The sequence below is a fragment of the Indicator indicator genome, chromosome 6 (genome assembly GCF_027791375.1).
Source record: "Indicator indicator isolate 239-I01 chromosome 6, UM_Iind_1.1, whole genome shotgun sequence".
Classification (NCBI taxonomy): domain Eukaryota; kingdom Metazoa; phylum Chordata; class Aves; order Piciformes; family Indicatoridae; genus Indicator; species Indicator indicator.
In genome coordinates this window covers 22,818,078-22,842,137 of record NC_072015.1, presented here as the reverse complement: position 1 = coordinate 22,842,137, position 24,060 = coordinate 22,818,078, and the positions used below count along the sequence as shown (strand labels likewise).

The 24,060-nt window shown below is 41.2% G+C and overlaps 2 protein-coding genes across 3 annotated transcripts in view; both read left to right on the top strand.

Moving 5' to 3' along the window:
• Nucleotides 1-15,101, top strand: part of DDC (dopa decarboxylase) — a 49,359-nt gene extending 34,258 nt beyond the window's left edge. The window contains exons 10-13 of the mRNA XM_054381692.1: nucleotides 2,034-2,053; nucleotides 2,780-2,878; nucleotides 8,873-8,974; nucleotides 14,886-15,101. Of these exons, the coding sequence (XP_054237667.1) occupies nucleotides 2,034-2,053; nucleotides 2,780-2,878; nucleotides 8,873-8,974; nucleotides 14,886-15,101 (437 nt within the window). The remainder of the gene's footprint in view (nucleotides 1-2,033; nucleotides 2,054-2,779; nucleotides 2,879-8,872; nucleotides 8,975-14,885) is intronic.
• A 6,317-nt stretch (nucleotides 15,102-21,418) lies between these two features.
• Nucleotides 21,419-23,485, top strand: FIGNL1 (fidgetin like 1). 2 transcript variants are annotated; one of them, XM_054381798.1, is made up of 2 exons: nucleotides 21,419-22,014; nucleotides 22,105-23,485. In XM_054381798.1, the coding sequence occupies exons 1-2, from the start codon at nucleotides 21,419-21,421 to the stop codon at nucleotides 23,483-23,485; spliced, it is 1,977 nt and encodes a 658-aa protein (XP_054237773.1). The 2 variants fall into 2 exon arrangements, with proteins under 2 accessions (XP_054237773.1, XP_054237772.1); XM_054381797.1 differs by having other exon boundaries at nucleotides 21,419-23,485.
• The last annotated feature ends 575 nt before the right edge of the window (nucleotides 23,486-24,060 follow it).

Genomic DNA, 24,060 nt, shown 5'->3' with positions numbered 1-24,060 from the left:
TAAAAAATAAAACGTTTCTTAAAACTATCAGTGGCTTTCAGTGAGGCCACTTAGCTGACCTGAAAATTTTATCTCCCCAGGTGGATAATAAGTTGTTCAGCTTTTGTCTTGCCTTCAGAAGCTCTGATAACATGTTATGTGATCTGGACATAATGACTTCAAAGAGATCAACTGATTACTGTCAGTCTTGTGACATAAAATTTTTCTATTCCCACTTGCTATGAATTTTTCAAAGAGTCGCGCAACACTTTTTAAATCCAAATGCCTCTCATTATAACTGTTAAATTAAATCCACACTTATGCCTTCAATAAACATAGTCAAATTTGCAAAGGTGTTAGGCTGTTACAGTCCCTATTGATCGCTCTGTGATTTATGGGATGTCAGCACTCCTGGAAATACTTCTTGTTTAATGGAAGGTCTTATTTTCTGAGCATGTCTCAGGTCTGAGTATTCCCATCATAAAAGGCAAATGAAGTAGCATTTTTTAATTCACTCCTCTCTCACTCAAGAATTTAAATGAGCAGAAAAATATCTCTCTCTGTAAGCAATTACTCTTAATAACCATATGGCAATTATGTGTGCCCCCAAGGGGAAAGTCTTTACTTTGTCATTAATTATAATTTTATGTGATTTGCATCATCACACCAGGAAGATTATACTAGCTTGCATGGCAACCCAAGATATAGGTCAAATCCTAATCACAGTGTTAGAAGAATGTAGCTTTATACTCTATTGTGAACACCACATATGTTCCCACAATGCAATTCCTCCTGGCTAAATACAGATGTAAGATTAAGTTTGTAACCAAGGACTAATCGTTGATTGCATTCTGCTTCACAGCCTGTGACATAGCCCCTCACAGGAGTGTAAAATTATTTATCTGTCACCAACTGCTTTCTCCTTTGCTACCAGTCTTGCAGCTATCAAATAAAAAATGGCTGCTACAATGCAGAAGAATGCGAATGTTCAAAAATTATCTTGTTACCAAGCTGAGACAACGGTGTTAATTTCCTGAACTCCAGGAAGAGGTTAATGATTGTTTTTTGTTGTGTGTGGTTTTTTTAATCTGGAAAATAATCTACTAACAAGTTAAAGAACCAAATGGCTTTATGTTGCAAGGAGGAAGGGCCATGCTTTTAACATGTTTTGCCTGTGTAGGTGAGAGAACATTGGCAAGAGAGCTTGTAATACAAGAAATACAGTTTTGTGGTTTTTTTGTTTGTTTGATTGTGGTTTTTTCTCTCACAGAGAATCTAAAGACTGAGAATTATGTGTAGGTGATAGACTGGTCATATTCAGAAGCTACAGTTCTATATATTATCTTGTGGTTCACAATTCCAGGATCACTTAGTACTTTCCAATGAACTTTAAGTACATACTTTTCTATGAGCTTATACTCCAGCACAGGGTAGTAAATCAGGGTCAGAAGACTAAGCAGATGCTTCCATATTTTCCTAAAGAAGTGCTTTAAATTTTATGTTAGCTTAATTTCTGTCAGTGGCTTTCTCCAAGCAATCTAGTTTTGTATTACAGTTTCCTTTGCTGTCACTTATTAGACATACTAAAGGATTAGCCACAAACATATGAATGAGTATAAAAGGTAGTTAGAAGTAGATTGTTTTAAAAAATGTTACCAGTTTGCTAGGTTAAATAGACTGAGTTTGAGGATTCTGCAAGCTTGGAAACAAAATTAAATAGCCATTTTATCTACTGCTTCTTTTCCTTACAAGAAGAAAATAAACACAGTGATTAATACATCATCTCCATAGTATCTGCAGTATAACAGAAAGGAAAATGGTATTTCTTCTCCTGTAAACTCTTTAATTTGTCAGTGGTATATTCTGAATAGTTAGGGACTGAAGCTTACTACAAGCATCTTCCTTTAGCTTGCTGCCAAGTATCCTGCTAGGTCCTGTTGATGCTGATGATGCTGACGGATAGCTAAGATACAGCTTTTTCAATAACATTAGAATGATTGAAGTCTTTGGCTGTTGTAATGAAGTGACATGAATATTTGTTCTTTAACTTCCAGGCCTTGTAACAGATTATCGGGTAAGTATAGCATCAATGAAATAATTAACATTATTGCCTGTGTATACTGATATTTTCAGGACTTTTATTTTTCATTGCTCTCATAAACCTCAAAACTTTATGCTGCTTTCTTAGAAAGAAGCAGCTTGCTGAATTTGTAACATTCCTCAAGCTGAAACTTTACTGTTTGAAGAAAAAGATTGTTTAAAGGCAGGAATTGCCTTGCATGTGCAATATCCCAAGGGTTAGGCAGGAGAAAGAAATGTATTAAAAATATTTTTTCTTACCATAGTGAATAGTACAATTTAATTTTTTTTTTAATCCATATGCTTTTTAATATTTAACCAGTGGAAACAGTGTTGTATTAAAATGGAAAATGTGCCCATCTTTATACTAGCCCCACAACTGTAAATAAGCCCATGTGCATTAGCTTCTAAGGTATTTTTCTAAAACCTTTGGGGAGGATTCTGGATGCACAAAGAAAATTTGATTTGCCTTGTGACCCAACGCTTCTATTCTGAAACCAACCACCTCTTTTAATTTTAATCTGAAAATTTTGAGTATTAAACAGTCAAACCAGGACATTAACTAGGAATAGATATTTCTCCTATTATTTGATGCACCTCTAGCCTGTAGGATGTGGCACTGTGATAAGCTTCAAAATCATCACAGAATGTACATTTTCTGCAGCGTCACTGCAACAATGACTTCTAATGTGGATGACCTCCCTTCTCCCTGGCTTTGCAGCACTGGCAAATCCCCCTGGGCAGGAGGTTCCGATCCCTGAAGCTCTGGTTCGTGCTGAGGATGTATGGGGTCACAGGGCTGCAGGAGCACATTCGCAAGGTAACTGGAAATTCCTTTCTTGGGCAACCTATTGTGGGATGGCACAGGAAAATATGCTGGCCACCTATCTACATTCCATGACACATGGAGGACAGGAACGTGATTCAAGACAGCCAGCATGGCTTTACTAGGGGCAAATCCTGCCTTATCAACCTAGTGGCTTTCTATGATAAAGTGACTAGATCAGTGGGCAAGGGATGACCTAGGGATGTGATCTATCTGGACCTCTGCAAAGCCTTTGACACAGTCCCCCACAACATCTTACTTGCCAAGTCGAAGAGATATGGATTTGATGGGTGGACTGTTCAGTGGATGAGGAATTGGCTGGATGGTCGCATCCACAACACAAGTAACAGCTTGAAGACCAGATGGAGAGCAGTGACAAGTGGTGTCCCTCAGGGGTCTGTACTGGGACATGTGCTCTTTAATATTTTTATCAATGACATAGACAGTGGGATCGAACGAACCATCAGCAAGTTTGCAGATGACGCCAAACTGAGGGGTGTTTTCAATATGCCAGAGGGACAGGATGCCATCCAGAGGGACCTGGACAAGCTGGAGAGGTAGGCCCATGTGAACCTCATGAGGTTCAACAAGAGCAAGTGCAGAGTCCTGCAGCTGGGTTGGAACAATCCTTATTATCAGTAAAGGCTCAGTAAAGGGGATGAGGTGATACAAAGCAGCCCTATGGAAAAGGACTTGGGGGTGCTGATGGACAAGAAGCTGGACATGAGCAGATAGTGTGAGCTTGCAGCCCAGAAGGCAAATCACATCCTGGGCTGCATCAAAACAACTGTGCCAGCAGATCAAGAGAGGTGATTCTGCCACTTTGCTCTGCTCTGGTGAGACCTCACCTGGAGTATGTGTGCAGCTCTGGTGCACTCAATACAGGAAGGACATGGACCTGATGGATTGGGTCCAGAGGAGGGCCACAAAAATGATCAGGGGGCTGGAGCACCTCTGCTACAAAGACAGACTAAGAGAGCCAGGATTGCTCACCCTGGAGAAGAGAAGGGAGACCTAATAGCAGCCTTCCAGTACCTGAAGGGGATCTACAAGAAGGATGGAGAGATACTGTTTACAAAGGCCTGGAGTGATAGGATGAGGGGCAGTGGTTTCAAACTAGAGAAGATTAGAGTTAGATTGGATGTTAGCAACAAGTTCTTCATCACGAGGGTGGTGGAACACTGGAACAGGTTGCCCAAGGAGGTAGTTGAGTCCCCATCTTTGGAGATATTCAAGATGAGGCTCGACAGGACTGTGGGCAACCTCATCTAGTGGGGGGATGTTCCTGCTTACTGCAGAGGGGTTGGACTAGATGACCTTTGGAGGTCCATTCCAACCCAAACCATTCTATGATTCTAGGACTTCTGTATGTAACAGAAAGCAAAGGCCACACAGGCTTTTAGACAGCTCAGTTCAATAGGAGTGCTGCGCTTTTGCTGCAGCACCAAAGCTGTCATCAGATTTGTGTTAATCTTTAGGGAGGATAAGTCTGGGAATTTGGAATTTCTACAGTGTGGGACCATAGCTCCCTCTCAAATTAAGCCATAGCACATCCATGGTTTTATTGCAGAAAAACATGTTTATTAATAACATATTTGTTTTATTAATGTGCATACATTGATGGCATGTTTAGATTAAGGGACACAGTAACTTTCAGGGCATCTCTAACTCTGCTGCTTCTTTGTTTCTTAATTAAAATGTATCTATTTAAAATTTAAAAAAGAAAGTGTACAATTTACAGTTTGTTACCATTGTTATGAATAAGTACTACGTTTATTCTTGATATAAATCCAAGGGATTTTTATCACTTAAAAATACATCTGGTACCAGTCTAAATTACATATACACTTCCTCTTTAGTAAAGTCAAATTCAAGCATACCTTTCATCTTCATGAAGTCTAAGGAAAACTAGCAAGGGGAGATACTGCATTTATTTCAATATTATGCTAACAGGGCTAAATCTCTGACTAGGAAAACAGAGGGTTACAATCCTCCTATCAGTTACACAGCCTTCTATCAGGCTGGTTTCCACAGGTCAGTATTTACATTCAGTAAGTTCCCTCTTTATTTCCCAGATGCTTCCCTGACTGTCCAGCCAATAATCATAGTTGAAGACCTGGGTTTTTTTTTAAATATGTTTTCTGTGACAATACAGTTCAGGAAGGCTAAGTGCATCAATGTTTTCTTAAAGGTACTGACCCCAAAATAAAACCCTTATTTGTAAAGGTAATTCAGACAGCTAGCTTTCCAGGGGCTTGTTGAACTGTATGTTTAGTATTTCATTATGGACTAAATTATTCCCCACTATACAGAAAAAATAAATTATGACCTCATGTTTGTAACTTTGAAAGGGCAAGAGGGATAATTAAGTGCAGAATTTGGCTCACTGTATACATCCTTCAAATTAGAACCATTAAGCCAGTAAAAAGTAAAGGTGGTTAAGTTATATCAGTAGCTGCAAAATAACAATTATAAATGTGCTTCATATCCTGCACATATTCCTCCCTTCTCAGGAATTAGCATGGGTTCTAAAGATATTATGATGATTCCTCTTTTGGTAGTATAGTAACCAAGTATGTAAACCAGACTGGTACTAGTTTATATTTTCAAACCTATAGTCAAGTTTCCAAATGAAAAGTAATTTAGAATTTAGCTTCACATGTTAACTTCACTTTAACATTGTTAAAGTGCTTGGCTGTGAAAATTTCTTGCAAATAACAGCTTTTATATTCCTGTCATTGTCAAAGGCAGTCCTTGAAGATGATAGGTGGTACTGATCTTGTACTTGGGACTTTTGGAAGGTTAAAATATCCATATATCATTATGTATACATTCAGCAGAAAACAGGACAACCTGTCATTTTTTGATCTCCTTCTTTCCTATCCTTAGTTTCAGTACCTGCAGTTCTCCAAAGAGGACTTTATTTTCACAGTTTACCTGCTTGTCTTGAAAAGTTGAAGTACATGTCCTCCTCTGACTTACTGCCATGCTCATGTTCAGAGTGTGAGCACAGATCTTGGACTCACAGAGGGAGGCGTGATACCTAAAAGCCCTTCAGTTCTAGAGGCTGAACTTCCAGGCTTAATAATATTTAACTTTATTTGGTTTAATTAAGTTTGGTTGCAACAATATTTGTAAAGGGCAATTCGGGATAATAGCTTACAGTTCAAAGGTGCAGGGCCTTGGGTGTGTCGAGTAAATTTGTTACAGGTGAAACCAGCTTCACTTTCTGCCGGTTCCAGTTCAGTATAAACCAAAGCACTTGGTGCCCCCCTGTGGCGTCACACATTATTGCTACTTGTTAAGACGTTGTGGATCACACAATCGTTTCAGTTGGAAAAAACTTTTAAGACCATTGAGTCCAGCCACTATCAAACTCTACGAAGTCTGCTGCTAAACTACGTCTCTTATCATCACATAGATACCTCTTTCAATACCTTCAGGGATGGAGATTCAACTGCCTCCATGGTGAGGCTGTTCCAGTGCTTGATAACCCTTTCAGTGAAGTTTCTTCTAATATGCAATCTAAACCTCCCTCTGGTGCAGTTAACTGAAGGCCATTTCCTCTTGTCCTATCACTTCTTACTAGGGAGAGAAGACCAACACCCACCTCGCTCCAACCTCCCTTCGGGTAATTGTAGAGAGTGTGAAGGTTTCCCCTCAGGCTCCTTTTCTCCAGACTAAATAACCCCAGTTCCTCTGCAGCTCTATATAAGATCTGTTCTCCAGACCCTTCACCAGCTTCATGGTCCTTCCCTGGACACACTCCAGCACCAAAATGTCTTTCTTGTAGTGAGGGCCCCAAAACTGAGCCCAGTACTTAAGGTTTGGCCTCACCATTACTGAGTTAATGGGAACAATCACTTCACTGGTCCTGCTGGTCACACTATTTCTGATACAGGCCAGAATGCTGTTGTCGACCTTGGCCACCTGAGCACACTGTTGGCTCATGTTCAGCCAGCTGGACGGAAGTGTGCTTGCATCCAGACATGAACACAAAATACTTCTGGAATTCTGATTTGTGCTTTACTGAATAGTATCTATTTTTCCTTGTATTCTAAATTATTTTTTTCTAATTCCTAAAAAATCTGTTAGTGCAAACAATGGACATAAATACCTGCCATAAAACATACAGCATGGGTCCAGAGTTTTCTTGTACTAAGTGCTTGCAGTAAGCCAAATCTGAACATTTGTGAAACTTTCATCTAAGCTGAACATTTGTGAAACTTTCATCTCATTGAACATGTTCAGCTTTTTTGTAGTTTTGATTTCCAAGACCTAGCACATGCAGTATGAAATTTTGTAGAGCTGTGTAAAATACAGAAACATGGTTAAGTCTATAGAACACGGGGATAGGAGAAGATAGTAGAAGATCACTGTAACACGTAAGCGTACATCACATATGTTTGCCATGTGGTTATGCTTACAAGTATATATATGTATACATATACTGATGGTCAATTTTTTTAGCTGCAAACTCATGCTGTTTATATTAGCAGAACATTCAAATGCTGTGGAAAGGGTTGGGCATTTTATTGGTCTCACTGATGACTCAAAGAGTTTTCAGTCTAATTTTAGAAGGATGTAACAAACAGCAGAGAGGAAGTGGTAATAACATCAAGATTAGCTGTTTGCATAAGACACCAGTATGCCCAATATGAAGGTTTCAAATAAATGTTTTGATTCAATATAAACAATGTTTTTCTATTTTGGGAAATAAACAAACATCAGAAAGCTATGATTAAGATTGCAAAATGCATTGGGTTGGGTTTTTCTTGTTTTTTTTTTCTGTAATTCCTGTTCTGTCTCGTTCTTGCCCTTTTGGGAAACTCCTGTGAGATGAAACATTTCATGTTTCATTTTTATTTGATAACTGTCCTTTAGCTTACAAAAAAGCAAAGTGCAAAAGCTGGAAAAATGTGCCTGGTTGTTTATTTTTGTAAAATTATTTGCAATCATAAATATATCAAAACTAAGGAACTTCTAAACATTTAAGATGTTACTAGTAAGTTTTGGTGGAGACTGGCTATTACGTGAAGACAAACTTTAATTCTGACAGCTGGTTGCAGTTGTAGTTTTATCTTTTCTGTCATTATTATTATTATTATTTAGGGCAGTGAGCACTAAACTGGTGATAGCCAGGGAGAGGGGGACTGGGTAAGGTACTGCAGGTACCTGATGACAATACAGGTTCTTTTTTACTAACTGCTTTTGAATTAATTTTCTGTTTGGAAGAAAGTGAAATGTGGTATGAATATGTAATCTTCACTGACTGGTGTTAAGACTTTCCAGCTGGTTATTAGCATGCCTGTTGGTGTTCTTCCTATTTATTTGATTTTGGAAGAGCACTGGTTTCCTATGTTTCAAAATAATTGTTCTGGCTTGGTGTCCAATGCCATTTTTCTTTTTTTTTTTTTCCCTCTCAGTAACTACTAAACAAATTGGCTGAGATTTCCTAACCATATTCTTGATTATGCTGCCAGTACCTTTCTTTTTAACAGAACCTTAACAGCCAGCTCAGAAGAGTCAGCAAATTATCCACTTCCTTAAATGAACTATTCTAAAAAGCATATCTTTCCAGATTATTTTGCACTGGAATTGTGATTGTTTTCTTTATGTAAATCAGTGCATCTACCCCTTTCCCCATAGTAACTTTTGGACTCCCTAGCCGTACCCAGCAAAAACTGACAGTGGTAAGAAAATCTAAAGAATGATTACTGTTAATATGGATTTGTATAAAAAATGTTTCATTAAGAAACAAACAAGTACTGCCTAAGACAGACTGAGCTATTAATGTAGTAATGGCTCAGTATGGTCTCTGGAAGCCACAAATGGGATGTAAATTGACAAAAACAGATGGTGATATGTAAGTACTATCACATATCAGAAGAGGGAACAGAGAAGACATTGGGGATGGAAACAATATAGCACATATTTTCTCTTGACTATCAAATTTATACAATGTAGTTACTACTTTTCTCTTCTCAGCATGTCAAGCTGTCACATCTATTTGAAAACTTAGTCCTTCAGGATGAAAGATTTGAGATCTGTGCTGAGGTTGTCTTGGGACTAGTGTGTTTTCGTCTGAAGGTAAGGAAGCTAAGACCTCCTGTTTCTTTGTCATGTTTTATAGCAGTACAATAATCTACAACTGAACATAGTCTTTGTAGTTACTATACTTGATATTTTAAGGAAAATAAAAGGAGTCCCTGTAGATCAAAGCAGATCAATGGAAGAAGCTTAAGACAATTTTGTTAAAAATTATTTGAATGATGAAGATAGCTCAAATGTATTATGGTATGGAAATACATAGTCAAGGCACACAAATGGTCCACTCAGTCATGCAAAATGTTATATTCTATGCTTGATGGGCTTTGATGAAGATAATTTAAAAAATGTTTCCCTAGACATTTGTAAATGGTGTGTGAGACTATGTGTGTGTGTTACATATTTCTTGTCAATTTTCTGTGTGTATATTCAATTATGTATATCTATATGATGACTATAATGAATGAAGATTAGAGTAGTAGAGACTTTTTGTCTTCCTTAAAGAATACATTATAGTTTATAAAACCCAGCAGTCAGACTGGGCAAATTGGAGCATGATATGAGTAAGAATAGGTTGCATGGGAGGCCAGCTTCCCAATTGCCCTTGGCTCTGGTCTGTTTTTTTTCCTGAACATGATCCTTTTTCCCTCTTGGCCTTTTTTTCCCCCAAAATCTCTGTAAGGGCCAAGTTCATTGACATAGAGATCTTGACCTCCAGAAATTAGAAAATTCACTCTGCACTCAGTGTATAAGAGGGCTCACTTGTTTAATTAGGTGTTAAGAGGACATCAGTGTCTTATTTTAAGTAAAGGACTCATTTAATAAAGACCTCACAACTGAAGCCTCAGTAAAGGGCTGGATTGTGACACTGAATATGAACATTAAGTAACAATAATAACAGCACTGGTGTTTTCTAGTTCACATAATACCTAAAAGAGCTTTTACCTTTTCTGAAGGCTCAGAACTGCATCTTGGCTCCTGGGTAGTGTGGTATAACTACTTCTCACAAATGCCTTTCTCAGTCATTCCGTCGCTACAGTTACCTGACTTTGATGCAATTTGCTAAAGGGACTAACAAATCATTAGCAATAATAAATGGTTCTGGAATAGGAATTTTTTTTTAATTTATGTTGTTTACCCAAAAAAAAAAAAAAAAGGTGCTACTAGGGGATCAGACAGGTAAAAGAATGTGGAGTTTTTTTCCAGAAAATGAAAACATGAGTATAATTTCTTTCCTAACAAGGACTTCTAAAAGATTGTGAGGAATAGATTTTATGGCTTTTACTGCTCAATAATAAGATGTTGGTTGTAGCCTGCTCTTTCACATGGAACAAGCAAACAGTAGTTTTGCAGACTCAGAGACAGCTGTTAGACTGTGCTCTACATTTACTTTAAAGGAGCAAACAAATGTGCTGGTGAAATAGAGCATAGCAACACAGGGATTGTCACTTTTGATCAGACCAGTTGTACATCTACATCTGTTCTCCTGTCCCTGATGATCCAGAGGAAGAAATCAGGTCTACAGGAAAAGACAGTTTTTCAATAAGAGGTAAAATTTGCACACCTAGCTAAGAAACTTTTCAATGTGTTATAAAATAAATGCATGATTCTGCTGAAAACCAATGCAGAAACAGCAGCATTTTTATTGCTTGCCTTCCTTGCCAAGACAAAACAAAACAAGCTTTAAAATTAAGAGCACTTTACAGAAGTTTTTACAATTTTATTTGCTCTTTAAATCACTCTTTCAAAAATTCTCCTTTATTTTTAGAATTCATATTAAAATGCATCTTAGAAGTAGTAACTTTTATGTAGTTACAGTAGGACTGAGATGGGGGACTTGAAGTGTAATGCTGCACAGCTGTGTGAAATAATTTTCCTTCTTCTTTTCTTGAGAAACATTTTACTTTTTTTTTGCTTAGCTGTAACTTCAAATTTTTTTGCCATTCACACTGTTGAGCAGACAGACTAATAATCTATACCCTTCATATTATAACTTATATTTCATCAAATGTATCATGCCAAAGGGTTATTTTTTTGCCTTATTGTCATGTCTGCAGATGAATACAAGTCAAGTTAGTAATATCTCCAGGGGAATGAGAATACTGTCTTACTGAAGCTGACAGACTCAATCACAGCTGGCTTTTCAAAGCTCTGGGAGAGGATTAGTCACTACGAACTTCAATTTGATGTGACACCTGAGTGTCACAGCAGCCCATATAGGCTGCTGTGAGAGCAGAACACAATAAAGACACATGAATCCTTTTCCTTCCTCCCTTGTCCCTGCCAAAGGCATTAACTTAATAGCAGCTAGTTATTTATTAACTTATCATAAGCAAGGTTGCTGATGATATGAAACTGGGGGGAGATAGGGGGATGGCTGACACACTGGAAGGCTGTGCTGCCATCCAACAAGATCTGGACCAGGTGGAGAGCTGGGCAAAGGAGGACATCATGAAGTTCAATAAGGACAAGTGCAGAGTCCTGCATCTGGGGAGGAATAACAGCAGGCACCAGTACATGCTAGGGGGTGTCCTGCTGGAAAGCATCCCCATGTAGAAAGACTTTGGAGTCCTAGCGGACAGCAAGTTATCCATGGGCAATGTGCCCTTGTGGCCAAGAATGCTGGGGTACATCAAGAAAAGGGTGTCCAGCAGGTCTAGGGAGGTTCTCCTTCCTGTCTTGTCTGCCCTACTGAGACCACACTTGGAATACTGTGTCTAGTTTTGGGCTCCCCAATTCAATAGAGACAGGGATCTGCTGGAGAGTCCAATGGAGAGCTATGAAGATGATTGTGTGACTGAAACATCTCTCCTATGAAGAAAGACTAAGAGCCCTGGGGCTGTTTATTCTTGAGAATAGAAGGCTGAGATGGGATCTTATCAACATCTATAAACAGCTGAGGGGTGGGTGTCAGGGTGAAGGTGCCAATCTCTTTTCAGTGGTGCCCAGTACATAGGACAATGAACAGTTGGGTACACACTGGAACACAGGAGGTTCCACCTCAACACAAGGAGACACTTCTTTATGGTGAGGGTGATGGAGCACTAGAGCAAGCTGCCCAGAGAAGTTGTGGAGTCTCCTTCTCTGGAGACTTTCAAAGCCTGCCTGGATGTGTTCCTGTCCAGCCTGCCCTAGGTTATCCTGCTTTGTCAAGGGGGTTGGACTGCGATGATCTCTGGAGGTCCCTTCCAACACCTAACATTCTGTGATTCTGTGATCATAAAACCACTTCTATTGCCTAAAAGTTAGCACTGAGCATTTCATATTTAAGGTAAGGATCACCATGTTAATGACAGGTATCTCTGATAACAAAGTATGTCATTGTCAGGAGCAACTGATCCATAATGGGTGAGGACTTGTGAAATACCAAAGTTGGTCCTTTTATTGGTTAGGAGCATTCAAGATGCCTAAATATCTTCTAGAAGACTAAAGCTAAGCCATGCATTTCAGGATCTCATCCAAATTCCCTTGGAGGCCTGTATCTAGTGGAGTCCCTCAGGGGCTGGATGAGGGCACAGAGTGCACTGTCAGCAAGTTTGCTGACAGCACAAAACTGGAAGGAGTGGCTGACACACCTGAAGGCTGTGCTGCCATTTAGAGAGACTTACACAGGCTGGAGAGTTGGGCAGGGAGAAATTTAGTAAAATTCATCAAGGGCAAGTGTAGAGTCTTGCACCTGAGAAAGAACAACCCCATGTATCAGTATAGATTAGGGACTGACCTGTTGGAGAGCAGTGAAAGGGAAAGGACCTGGTGGTCCTAGTGGATGGAAGGATGACCTTGAGCCAGAAAAGTGTTCTTGTGGCCACGAAGGCCAATGCCATTCTGGGGAGTATTAGAAAGGGTGTGGTCAGTAGGTTGAGAGAGGTTCTCCTCCCCTTCTACTCTGCCCTGGTGAGGCCACATCTCAAATATTGTGTCCAGTTCTGGGCCCCTCAATTCAAGAAGGACCTCAGGGAACTGCTTGAAAGAGTCCATTGCAGAGCCACAAAGATGATTAAGGGAGTGGAACATCTTCCTTACAAGGAGAAATTGGGGGAGCTGCGGCTCTTTATCTTGGAGAAGAGGAGACTAAGGGGTGACCCCTCATTAATGTTTATGAAGATGTAAAGGGTGAGTGCCAAAAGGATGGAGCCAGGCTCTGCTTGGTGATACCCAATGACAGGACAAGGGGCAATGGGTGGAATTTGAGGCACAGGAAACTCCATGTGGGGGTGATGGAACACTTGAACAGGCTGCCCAGGGGCCTCATTCAAGACCTGCCTGGATGCATTCCTGTGTGATCTGGTATAGGTGATCCTGCTCTAGCAGGGGGTTGGACTAGATGATCTTTTGAGGTCCCTTCCAGCCCCTAACATTCTGTGATTCTAAAAACTTGGGCTAAGGCAGAACAAGGCTTTGACTTAGGTTCAGCCATAACTTTAATATGATGCAAAACCAGGAGAATAATATGTTTATCCTCAGTGCCAATAGAAAACTGTCTCCTTTATGTTTTGTTTTAATATGGAAAAGACTAAGCAGGCAAGTCACAATTGTGCAAGTTTTAGAGAACATGTTTGATGACATGGATGTTTTCAAGAAGACCTATGATGCTACAGTAAAAAAACCACTGACTGATTTGTCCATCTGCAACTCTTTTAACCACAGTGTTGAGCATGGGAACGCTGCAGTAAAAGCACAGATATTTCCAGCACCTCTTGCAATTATCTGTTACCAGCAGTAAGAGAAACAATAGCTGTGCAATAGCTGAGATATTCCCCAAATAATAAAATTATAGCATCCAAGATCAGCATGATATATACTAAGCTATTACAGCAAACTGCCCAGCAAAGCTGAATCCATCTCTTAGTCTGCTGATAGAAAAGTTAGACTGGTGGGTTCCTTTAATTTGGGTAACAAAGGCTGTCAGAGATATGCAGCTAGCACTTCACCTTTTGTTGCTATATCAGACAAAAATCCCAAGATTTTTTCTTCCATTGTTTTCATTTAAAGTGATTTACTAGTGGTTTCGAAAATCTTATGTTCTACTCTCAAATGCTAACAGACATGAACTATGAAAACCATTGAGTCAACATTAGCTGAATCTGCAAAAGAACCAAATTCTCCTGGTGCAGTCCTATTTCTTTTGAGATTCAATATTAAGAGCATAGAGCTGCTCTGAGGAAATCCTCACATTCACTATTTGAGCACAGAGAGAATGAAGTACGTTAGAAGGAGGTAAAATTCAACACTGCATGCATGTGGAGTCCCTCTGACCTTCTGCAAGATAATTAACATTTATCTTTGTTTCCCGGAGTGCAGAAGACTCTTCCTGTGGGAAGGTCAATTTACCACATTTCTAAAATTCTGCTCCCTCAAAGCCCACTTTGTAGGATTCAGAACTTGAGGAAAACACTTTTTTAGAGCTTGTACTGATAATATGAAACTCACTTATGATACGGTTACATTACCTTTACAATAGCAATTACAATAGTAATTCTTAATGAGGGTAAGATTTACATCTTCATAGTCAAAACACTCTCTGACAGCAGCCATGATTGAAAGAACACTAGAAAGATTGTTTTACAAATGAACAGTTTGTTGCAAGACTTCCTTCTGTGTTTGTTTGATTAGATCTAGCAAAACCGTAATGAAATGGGTATAATAATGAATGCTTTTACTTCAACCCATATAGCTCATGACCTTAGGTCATAAAAATGCAGTGGGTTATCACAAATGTCCCAGTCTGAACATTGCTTCTAAACCCTAGTTAATCCATAAAGCTCTTTGTGGCTGAGAAACTCTCTCTTGCACTGTCATCTTTTCGTAATCCTTTGATGGCAAAGCACTGAGAGATGAGAAACTGGCTGCATGTTACTGCTGGTACTTGGGCTTGGCTTCTTGGTGGGATTTATATATGCCATACTTGCTTCTGAAATTCACCACCATATCCATTGAATTGCAATGATTTCAGGGCTCAAATGAACTAAATGAGGCGCTTCTTAAAAGCATAAATCAGGCCAAGAAGATTCATCTGGTTCCATGCTATCTGCGAGAGAAATTTGTGCTACGTTTTGCTATTTGTTCCCGCACGGTGGAATCCACCCACATCGAGTTTGCCTGGCAGCACATCTCACAGCTGGCAACTGATCTTCTGAAAACGTGGGAGCAAAACCACCAACAACAGTAACAGCAGTGAAGTAGCAGTGGGGAGGAGGTTAAGTGGCTTTCTCTGCATTGCCAAGTTTTATTTTAAGGGTGGGTGGGAAGGTCAAATTATGAAGGGGAAAAAAAAAACAGGAACAAAACCTGTTACTACATAGCCAAGCTGCAGTAGCAAAATCCTTGTGAGCAAGATATATTGTAACCTTAGTCATTCCCTCTCTGTGTGGTAGTTTCATCTTGCCTGTTTCCAGGATTGCACATACCCACTGGGGTTTGAGCTATCATTACCAGTTTGTATTTGTTGAAGAAGGAAATGGAAATGGAAATGGAAATGGAAGGGTCACTGCTCCCTCCATTGTCCCCATTCACCTCTAGCACACCCACTCCTTCACAGATGGAACTGTGAGCTGTTATAACCAATTAACATTATGACTTCTGAAAAAATGCAGGTTGGGGGAAGTTTATAATGTGGTTCAGGTCCTATCTAAACAAGCATGTGGAAGTGTTGTTGTGATTTGGGGAACTGTCACGTCACGACAAGCTGCAGTAATTCTGTAAATGAAGTTAGGATTTAAAAACTCTTTCATTACATAGCCAGATCAAGGGGACAAGCACTAAATTAATACTAAATGTCCTTATGGCAGCTTCTTTACTTTGTCCTAAAGGGTTTGCATTTAAAACAGTGATTTTGTCAAATCTCAGCAAATAGGTTATGCTGGCTACAGATTTTCACTTTGTTCCTTCATTTGCCCTCTTAAAAGCTCCTTCTTAAGAGTATTGTTAAAAGCCATGTGCCACCTGGTATTCTATATTTTTAACTGGGTTACTATAAGCAGTGACTACTTGAAAATAATCTGTAAGCTATTCTGTGAAACAAAGTTGTGATTTCTTTTTATGACTACCATTCTGCTCACTTCATTGTGTAATAAGAAAGAAAGATAATTCCACTGAAATGAAATGGGAGATGCTTTGAGTTTATGTGACTATAATTGGAATTAAAATCTAATTAATTCAAACTAATAACTATTGAAAAAGAAATGCATAGAGGCAACACTAGACTGAACATAAGAGGATTTTGGTGGAAATCCTCTCCATGGAAACCAGAGCAGAGGTGGATGATGCATGCCTGTGTGAGTCTCAGACTGCTGTAGAATAGGGATACGGGCTAGATGCACATCGAGTCCCAGGAGAGGTGAAACATACCCAAAAGCCCACAATTAGACTTAAGTCCATGTAGATATCTGTGGTAAAATGTTGCTAATACTGACATTCACTTCACATTTTTTCAGCATGTGGGTATCAGTTTTAGAAGAGGCTGTACTCCAGATTTCAAAACTCATTTTGAAAAAAAAAACAAACAAAAAACCAAAAAACCCCCACACAACAAGAGTTAATGTAAAATATTATAAATGCAGTACACATTTATTTTTTATTTTGAAGAAATAGTCTTCTAATAAATAGCAGTGACAAGACCCATGGAATTACATTTGCTCATGGCCAGGCCAAACCAGAAATCTGAAGTTCACAGTTCTAATTTATCTGAAATCCTGAGATGACTTGAATATGTAATTAGTGAAGGCCTTCTTAGAATTCAGACTCTCAAACCCTCTTTTCTGCACATAATTCCATTGTAGGCTATTAATGTTAGATCATCTGAAGATGAAATCTGGGCTATGTAATCAACTCAAGAAAAAAAAGTATTTAAAAGAACATTTTGAAGAACATAGCTGCTATTTCTGTGCACCATATCTGTGAGAAATACCATATTTATGAGTGGTTAATATGTGAATCTGGATTTATTGTGCCTTGTGTACCAAAGCTAATATAGTCTGTGCTGATTAATACTGTTTGATGTTAAAAATAAATAATTACAAAATCCTAGAATTGTACTTTAGTGGAACACCAACATGTTAAGGGAGGCAGTGTAGCTACTAAAAAAAAGGAGAGAAAAAAGGAACTTTGCAGTAACCATACTTTTTTTTCTTTTTTTTTTTTTAATTAGAATGCTAATACAATAGTTACATTCTTAATGACAATTATATTTTATTACTGATGGTGAAATATTGAAAAGATATGTATTTATGAAAGTATACACAATATACTATACTCTGGACTTCATCAGAATTGTTAAATTTCTAATTTTCTCTTGCCTTTACATAGATGACTCTGAGTGTGGTGGGTTTTTCTGTTGTTGTCTCCTGTAAGGACACTTTATTTGATAAGCAGTGCTCACACTGTAGTCTCCTTACAACAGCAGTCTAAACCTTGAGATGTGTGTACTTGAATTGTGCCAAGACAGGAGCAAATGAGTAATAAAATGGAGAACCCTGAAGGCCAAGGTGGTGGGGGCAGATTAAATAACCACTGATTGATAATATCTACATAACAGGTAGTCTGTATGACCTGAATGGAAAAACATCAGATGTTTAGTGATTTTTAATTTGTAAGTTGTCATGCTCCTCTAAAATCTGTGTCTAAAGCCTACTAAATAGACATGTAGATTATAACTGGCAGCATTAATAAATGGAAACAGAACTATGACTATTGTCTTTGTTCTTTACCAAGCTTTTCTCATTCATGTCAGGTGTGCTGCAAGGGGCCCACCTTCCTCACTCAGCTCACAAAGCCCTGATTTTTGCCACTGGTGACTTTTTCTCATTGTCTTCTTTGAACATGTTACTTTGCAAATGAGAGTTCCTGTGGGAAGTTTCCTCTCCAGCAACATGAGCCAAAAAAATGCCTGGCCATAACCAGGGTCAATGCCAACCCTTCTGTAAAGTTCCGCATGTTCCTACAGCTGATCTCCAGTGGAGCCAGCAGCCCAGCTTGAGCTTAGATCTCTGCTGGCTGCCCAGTTTCAGCTTTGGTTTGCAGCTCAGGCACTGTCAGGTAGGTAGGAAAAGGCAGCCACCCATTTCATTAGCCCAGTCTGGCTACCGCTTGTGTTCCCCAAGGGAGTTCTGGGAGCTTGCAGCTGCAGGCTCCTTCACTCTCCACCCCTGTGCAATCAAGGGCAATCAGAAAAGCATGCCTTGGGGGAAATTTGGTGGCAGAAGTGCTACAGACTAGATGTTAGCCCAATTTGGTCTTAGATGATAGCTTGCATAGCAGAGCAGACGGTTTAATATGCTGTCTGCACTAATGGTATAACAAGCCTGATGTATAACAAAAACCTGACAGTAACTGTAAGAAATGTTTCCCATGGGAAATCAAATGTTCACCCACACAAAAGTGGCTATGTTAATACCAGAGGTGTAACTGCAGTGTAGTGTGCTAATTCACATCTAGGTTGGTGTGCTAATTGGGATGTGGGTTTGTGTGGTCCAGCTAGGGACTCCACGATCAAATTCAGTTCATAGGATACATCCATCTTGGCTACTATCTTTTCCCCTGTAAGGCATCACGTTACTCATCCTTCTGCCAGAGTTTGGCAGCTGCTACTGAGGCTTTTAGCAGAGCTGTTCCCCCAAAAAGGCCTGTACAGAAGCTGTTACATTTATTATCGGCTTGTGGTGCTGGCCTTGGTGGCTATGACAACCTCGCAGCCAGTGGGAGCCAGTAGGAGAGATGAAATAAGCAGGCATGGAAGCCAGGTACTGCATGCGCAGGTGTGGGTGCCCATCCCTAGCACCCGAACCATCAGGTGCGCCAGGGTTTGCACTTGGACACAGCTCTCCTGGAACTTGTTTCCTGTGGAGCATATCCCACACAGAGGGTGGTCGCTGTGGACAGCCCTGGCCTCCTCCAAACTGAATCAAGGGCTTTCTGAGAGGAATAAACAGTGGTCAGGTGGGCTACGGTGATGGCAGGCAACTGCCCTGCCGTTCCGGATAGCCATCGAGCCCTTCACAAGAACCGCGGCTCTTCTGCTCCCGCATTCGCCGAACGGCTCATCTCCATTTCCTTTCTGTACTGCCACTGAAAACGGCCTGATGGGCGATACACGTACCGATGCTTATTAAATCCTCTAGCGCCCTCCTTTTCGGCTGCTCTGAACTTTCAGCTAAGAACCGAGCTGTTTCCCAGACGTGTGCAGCCTTCCAGGGGGCGGGAACTTCTGGGCAAGCAAGCGGCTCCGAAAACCCAGCACGTTTCTGTCCGCCCCCCGCCAGACGCGCGGCCCGGATGGAGCCAGCCCACCTCCCAGGGCACGGATCTGGCGCCTATTGGAGGGCGTGCGCGACAGGCCCAACCAATAGGGAGCAGGAAGGCCGCGCCCAAACTTTCCCCGGCAGCCCTCCCGCTCTCCACCGCTCCAAGAACCCCGGTTAACCCGAGCTCGAGCCCGACTCCTGATGACGTCAGCTCAGCGACGTTCCGTCTCTCCCACTCGGCCCTCCCTTCCGATCTCTGATTGGCTAGGCCTGGCAGAACCCTGTTATTCTGTTGGGCGAGAGAGGGGCGACACCTGGGGTCAAGCGGGCGCGGGATTCGCAGAGGCGGCCGTGGCTGGTGGGTGTATTCGCGCGCGGTGGCGGGAACTGGGGTGCAGGTAGCGGTGTGGCTGCCGCGGTCACACTGGATGGCCTGCTGTGGTGCCGCCGGCCCCCTCCCGCGCGGGCACCTCGCGTTGCGCGCCAGGCCCGCCGTTAGAGGTGATTGAAGGCCGTTGCGCCGCCTGCTCGCAGGGGCGGGCGGCCCGCGCCGCGTTCCCGTGGCTGAGCCCGCACGGCCGGCCCGCCCAGCACAGCCGATTTCGAGTTTTGTGTTGGGGAGGGGAAGCAGTTCGCCCTGGTACGAAGGCCACTAGGGAGCCCTCGGAGCTCTAGTCTCCACTTCCCCGGCCCCGGTGTGGTGATGGGGCTGACGTGCTTGAAGCTCTGCCAGTGAGGACTCCTCAGTTGGGCTTCTTGCTAGAACCGACCTGTATGTGCTCCGCTGCATCAGGGAGGAGTAAGCCTTGCCTGGAGAGCTGGCGTGCTTCGCTTCTAGTGTTCTTGCCTAGGGGCAAGCAGGCTTTCCGTACGTGTTCACGTATGAATGTAATGACATCCAGCACATAGCTTGTCAGGTAGTTGCTTACTTCTCTGCTGAGGCTGAAATTTGCATGCCAGAAATCATTGCCAGTGCTTTAGTAAACCCCCAGCTTTAGACACATACAGCAAAGTATGATGCCCACAACATCTGGGAGCAGTTTCGGCTGTTGGAGAGCGACTGAGTCTCTGTGTACACGTTTGGTGGTAGCCTGGAGAAAAACAGCAAGACTATGCAGAAAACTAACAGGATTAGGGAGAGGATGTGATGTTAGAAAATACTTCAGAAAAATCAAATTGAAATTTTAAACTAGCTGACACCCTTCAGTTATGACGTCAATTAGAATTTCATTTGTTTTGGTCATATATTAAATGTATGTCCCATGTGGACAGATGAGAAAGTTGAAATGGCTTTGTATGAAGAGCCTTCTGCAAGACCTGTTGAGTCAGTGATAGGTTTCTCATAATTTTGCTTGTGTCCCTGTCTCTTATGAAAGAATAAATTCTTAACACTACCAGAACTATCTCTGCATGTGATGTATTGCAGAGAAAACGTCTTTGAAAATGTGACCAAAATGAGCAAATATTTTCAAGACTAGAAAAATGCTCCTTCTTAGCCAAATGTCATCTTTCCTATTTCTTTCAGTAAAAAATTGCTCAAGGGTTTCAAATTCCATTTTCCAAAACTGAGCAACAAGCATTGCTTTAAACACACAAGAGCTTTGTTTCTCTAAAATTTAGAGTGGGACAATGTATTATGTTCTAAATTAAATGAATAGCTTTGAATATTTGCTATGAATCTCTAAATATTTTCTCAATTCAAAAGTTTCACTTTTACCTCCCCTCAGGAACTTTGCACATAATTTTATTTATTAGGTTCATAGTTCTATTTTTATTACCATCACTGTAATTAACTTCATCATTCTGACAGTGATGGATAATCTGTCCTCCTCTGCCCTGTGCAGTATTGTGTCAAATAAGAATGAAAGCACTGGTGATTTCATTTAACAAGGCCCTTTTTCCCCCCCTCCCCCCATCTGTTACCATTCTTTTCAGTCTACTTATTTCCCCAGGAGACTTCTGGTTAGAAGCAAACTGTGGTGCTTTTCTTTCATTGTTTCTTCTTTGAATAGGGAAGAAGAGAGAATCTCATTCTAGATGGCTTTACCCCACAAAGCGGGTTGCTTTTAGAGGGAGGTAATGTTTCCAGACTGACTAAGTACCTTACAAGATCTACTGTGCTATTTCTCTCAATTAAAATAACGTTTTCATGTATATGTTTTTAGGGAAGGAGGAAAATAGCCAAAGCAAATAGCTGTGAAGTGCATTTTATAACAGCAGGTATTTTCTATATGTTTCAGTCTCAGTGATGGAAGCCCCCACCCACAGCACTATGCACCTGAGTGACTGGCAGAAAAGTTACTTTGCTATTACCTCTGGGACCTGCACACCTGGACAGAAGGCAGATGCATACCGTGCCAAACTCCTGTGTATTCAGTATGCATGGGCAAACTCAGAGATCTCTCAGGTCTGTGCTGCCAACCTGTTTAAAAAATACACAGAGAAATACTCTGCAATTATTGACTCTGACAACATAGAGACTGGCTTGAATAACTATGCTGAAAACATTTTGACTTTGGCAAAGTGTCAGCAAAATGACAGTGACAAGTGGCAATCTGCCTTGACAACAGATAATGTATTTGAATTAAAGTGTGTGCAAGAGAGGATGCAGGCTGTCAAAAATTTCCAAAGCTCTCAGATGGCACCAGCAGATGCCTCTGTACTATCTGGTAAAAGGGTCAGTACTTCTGCTGCTCCAGGCCATCCTAAACTCAGTATCTGCAGCAATGCCAGAGAAACTAATCTCTGTGCTGGATCAGCAAAATGTACAAGTTGGGGACCAGATCTCCTTGAGCATCCCTCATCTTCAAAATCTCTTCAAAGCAGTGTGTCTCCTGTGACTAAGCCTTCAGATATGCTTCCTGCTTCCAAAAACAGACAGGTTCATACAGGTTTCCAGGCAAGTCCGCTATTTGGAAGTAAAGAAGCAACAAGTAGCAGTTCTCTGAAAATGTTAGGTAACTCTTGTGATGGACAAAATTTATCTCTTTCAAATCAGTCAGTTGTACCTTCATGGTCTTCAGGTTCTGGAAAAAGAAAAGCATTTTATGCTCAGGCCGATGAAGGCAGTGTGGTGATTCCTAGCCTCGCTCCATGCCAGGCTTCCATTAGTACAGAAACCAGTAATTTTTCAGGTTATAGGAACAGAAATGAAGAGAGCAGTGTTCTTGGTTTTAGAACTGCAAAAGAACAGCTGTGGGTGGATCAGCAAAAGAAAGCTCAAGGTGTGCCCCAGCGTAACCCAATCTCATCATACGGAGGTGTAAAAAAATCACTGGGTGCAGGCAGATCTCGGCGTCTGTTTGGCAATTTTATTCCTCCAGTTCCAAAACAAGATGTAAATGAAAATGGAGGAGCACAGTGTAAACCTCATTCAAGAGGACCAACAGATTCATTGCTACCTGTAGATGAACGACTGAAAAACATAGAACCAAAAATGATTGAACTCATTATGCATGAGATCATGGACCATGGGCCTCCTGTCAATTGGGATGACATTGCTGGAGTTGAATATGCTAAAGCTACTATAAAAGAAATAGTAGTCTGGCCTATGCTGAGACCAGACATCTTTACTGGGTTACGTGGTCCTCCTAAAGGAATTCTTCTCTTTGGCCCCCCTGGAACTGGCAAGACTCTTATAGGCAAGTGCATCGCATGCCAGTCTGGAGCGACCTTTTTTAGCATCAGTGCCTCTTCTCTGACTTCCAAATGGGTAGGTGAGGGGGAAAAGATGGTTCGTGCGCTGTTTGCTGTGGCGCGATGTCAACAACCAGCAGTGATTTTCATCGACGAAATTGATTCTCTCTTGTCTCAGCGTGGAGATGGGGAGCATGAGTCATCAAGAAGAATAAAAACTGAATTTCTGGTCCAGTTAGATGGGGCAACAACCTCCTCTGAAGATCGTATTCTAGTGGTTGGAGCAACAAATCGACCCCAAGAAATTGATGAAGCTGCCCGAAGGAGACTGGTGAAGAGACTGTACATTCCTCTTCCAGAATCCTCAGCTAGGAAGCAGATTGTTACTCGCCTAATGTCAAAGGAGCACTGCTGTCTAAATGAAGAGGAAATTGAACTCATAGTTAAGAAATCAAATGGATTTTCTGGGGCAGACATGACACAGCTCTGCCGAGAAGCTTCTCTGGGCCCTATCCGCAGTCTTCAGTCCATGGACATTGCGACCATCATGCCAGACCAAGTACGGCCTATTGCTTTTCTGGACTTTGAAAGTGCCTTCAAAACGGTGCGGCCCAGCGTCTCCTCGAAGGACCTGGAACTCTATGAAACCTGGAACCAGACATTTGGCTGTGGTAGATAATTGCATCCTACCTGTTTTGCAGAAACACTTCTTTAGCACTATCCCATATGAAGCTTGTGTCTGCTCTTCTTTTTGTGTCTGTCTTTGAAATAAATCTTGCAGTATGCAGGCAAATGTCTAGGCCTTGGCCTGAGGTTTCACCAGTTGAGAAGACCATGAGAAACTGCTGGTCATGATACAAGAAACTGCTAAACACAAGTAACAGAAGCTGACAAAAATTACAGGTAGCTGCTGTGAACGATGGATGAATGTCACTGATATTTAAGGGGAAGATGGTTAAATCTCACATACAGTTGGAGTACTGGGGGGTGAGTCTGGCAAGGCCCACCATGCTGTGTCAGTAATACCATGCAAAGCTGAGAACACCCAGTTAATGTTACCAGATATACCAGTTTTGCTTAGGAATGTAGCAAAACTGGAACTGATGGGGAAAAGTAGTTAAAGTCACATTATTTGGGAGGAGATAGTACCAGAGGAAGGAAACTGTCAAGGTGGGTGTGGTAAGAACATGCATGGAAAAATGTGAGGGGATGTAAGCAGTGCTCTTGTCTGAGCCACTGCAGTCCCTCCCAGTT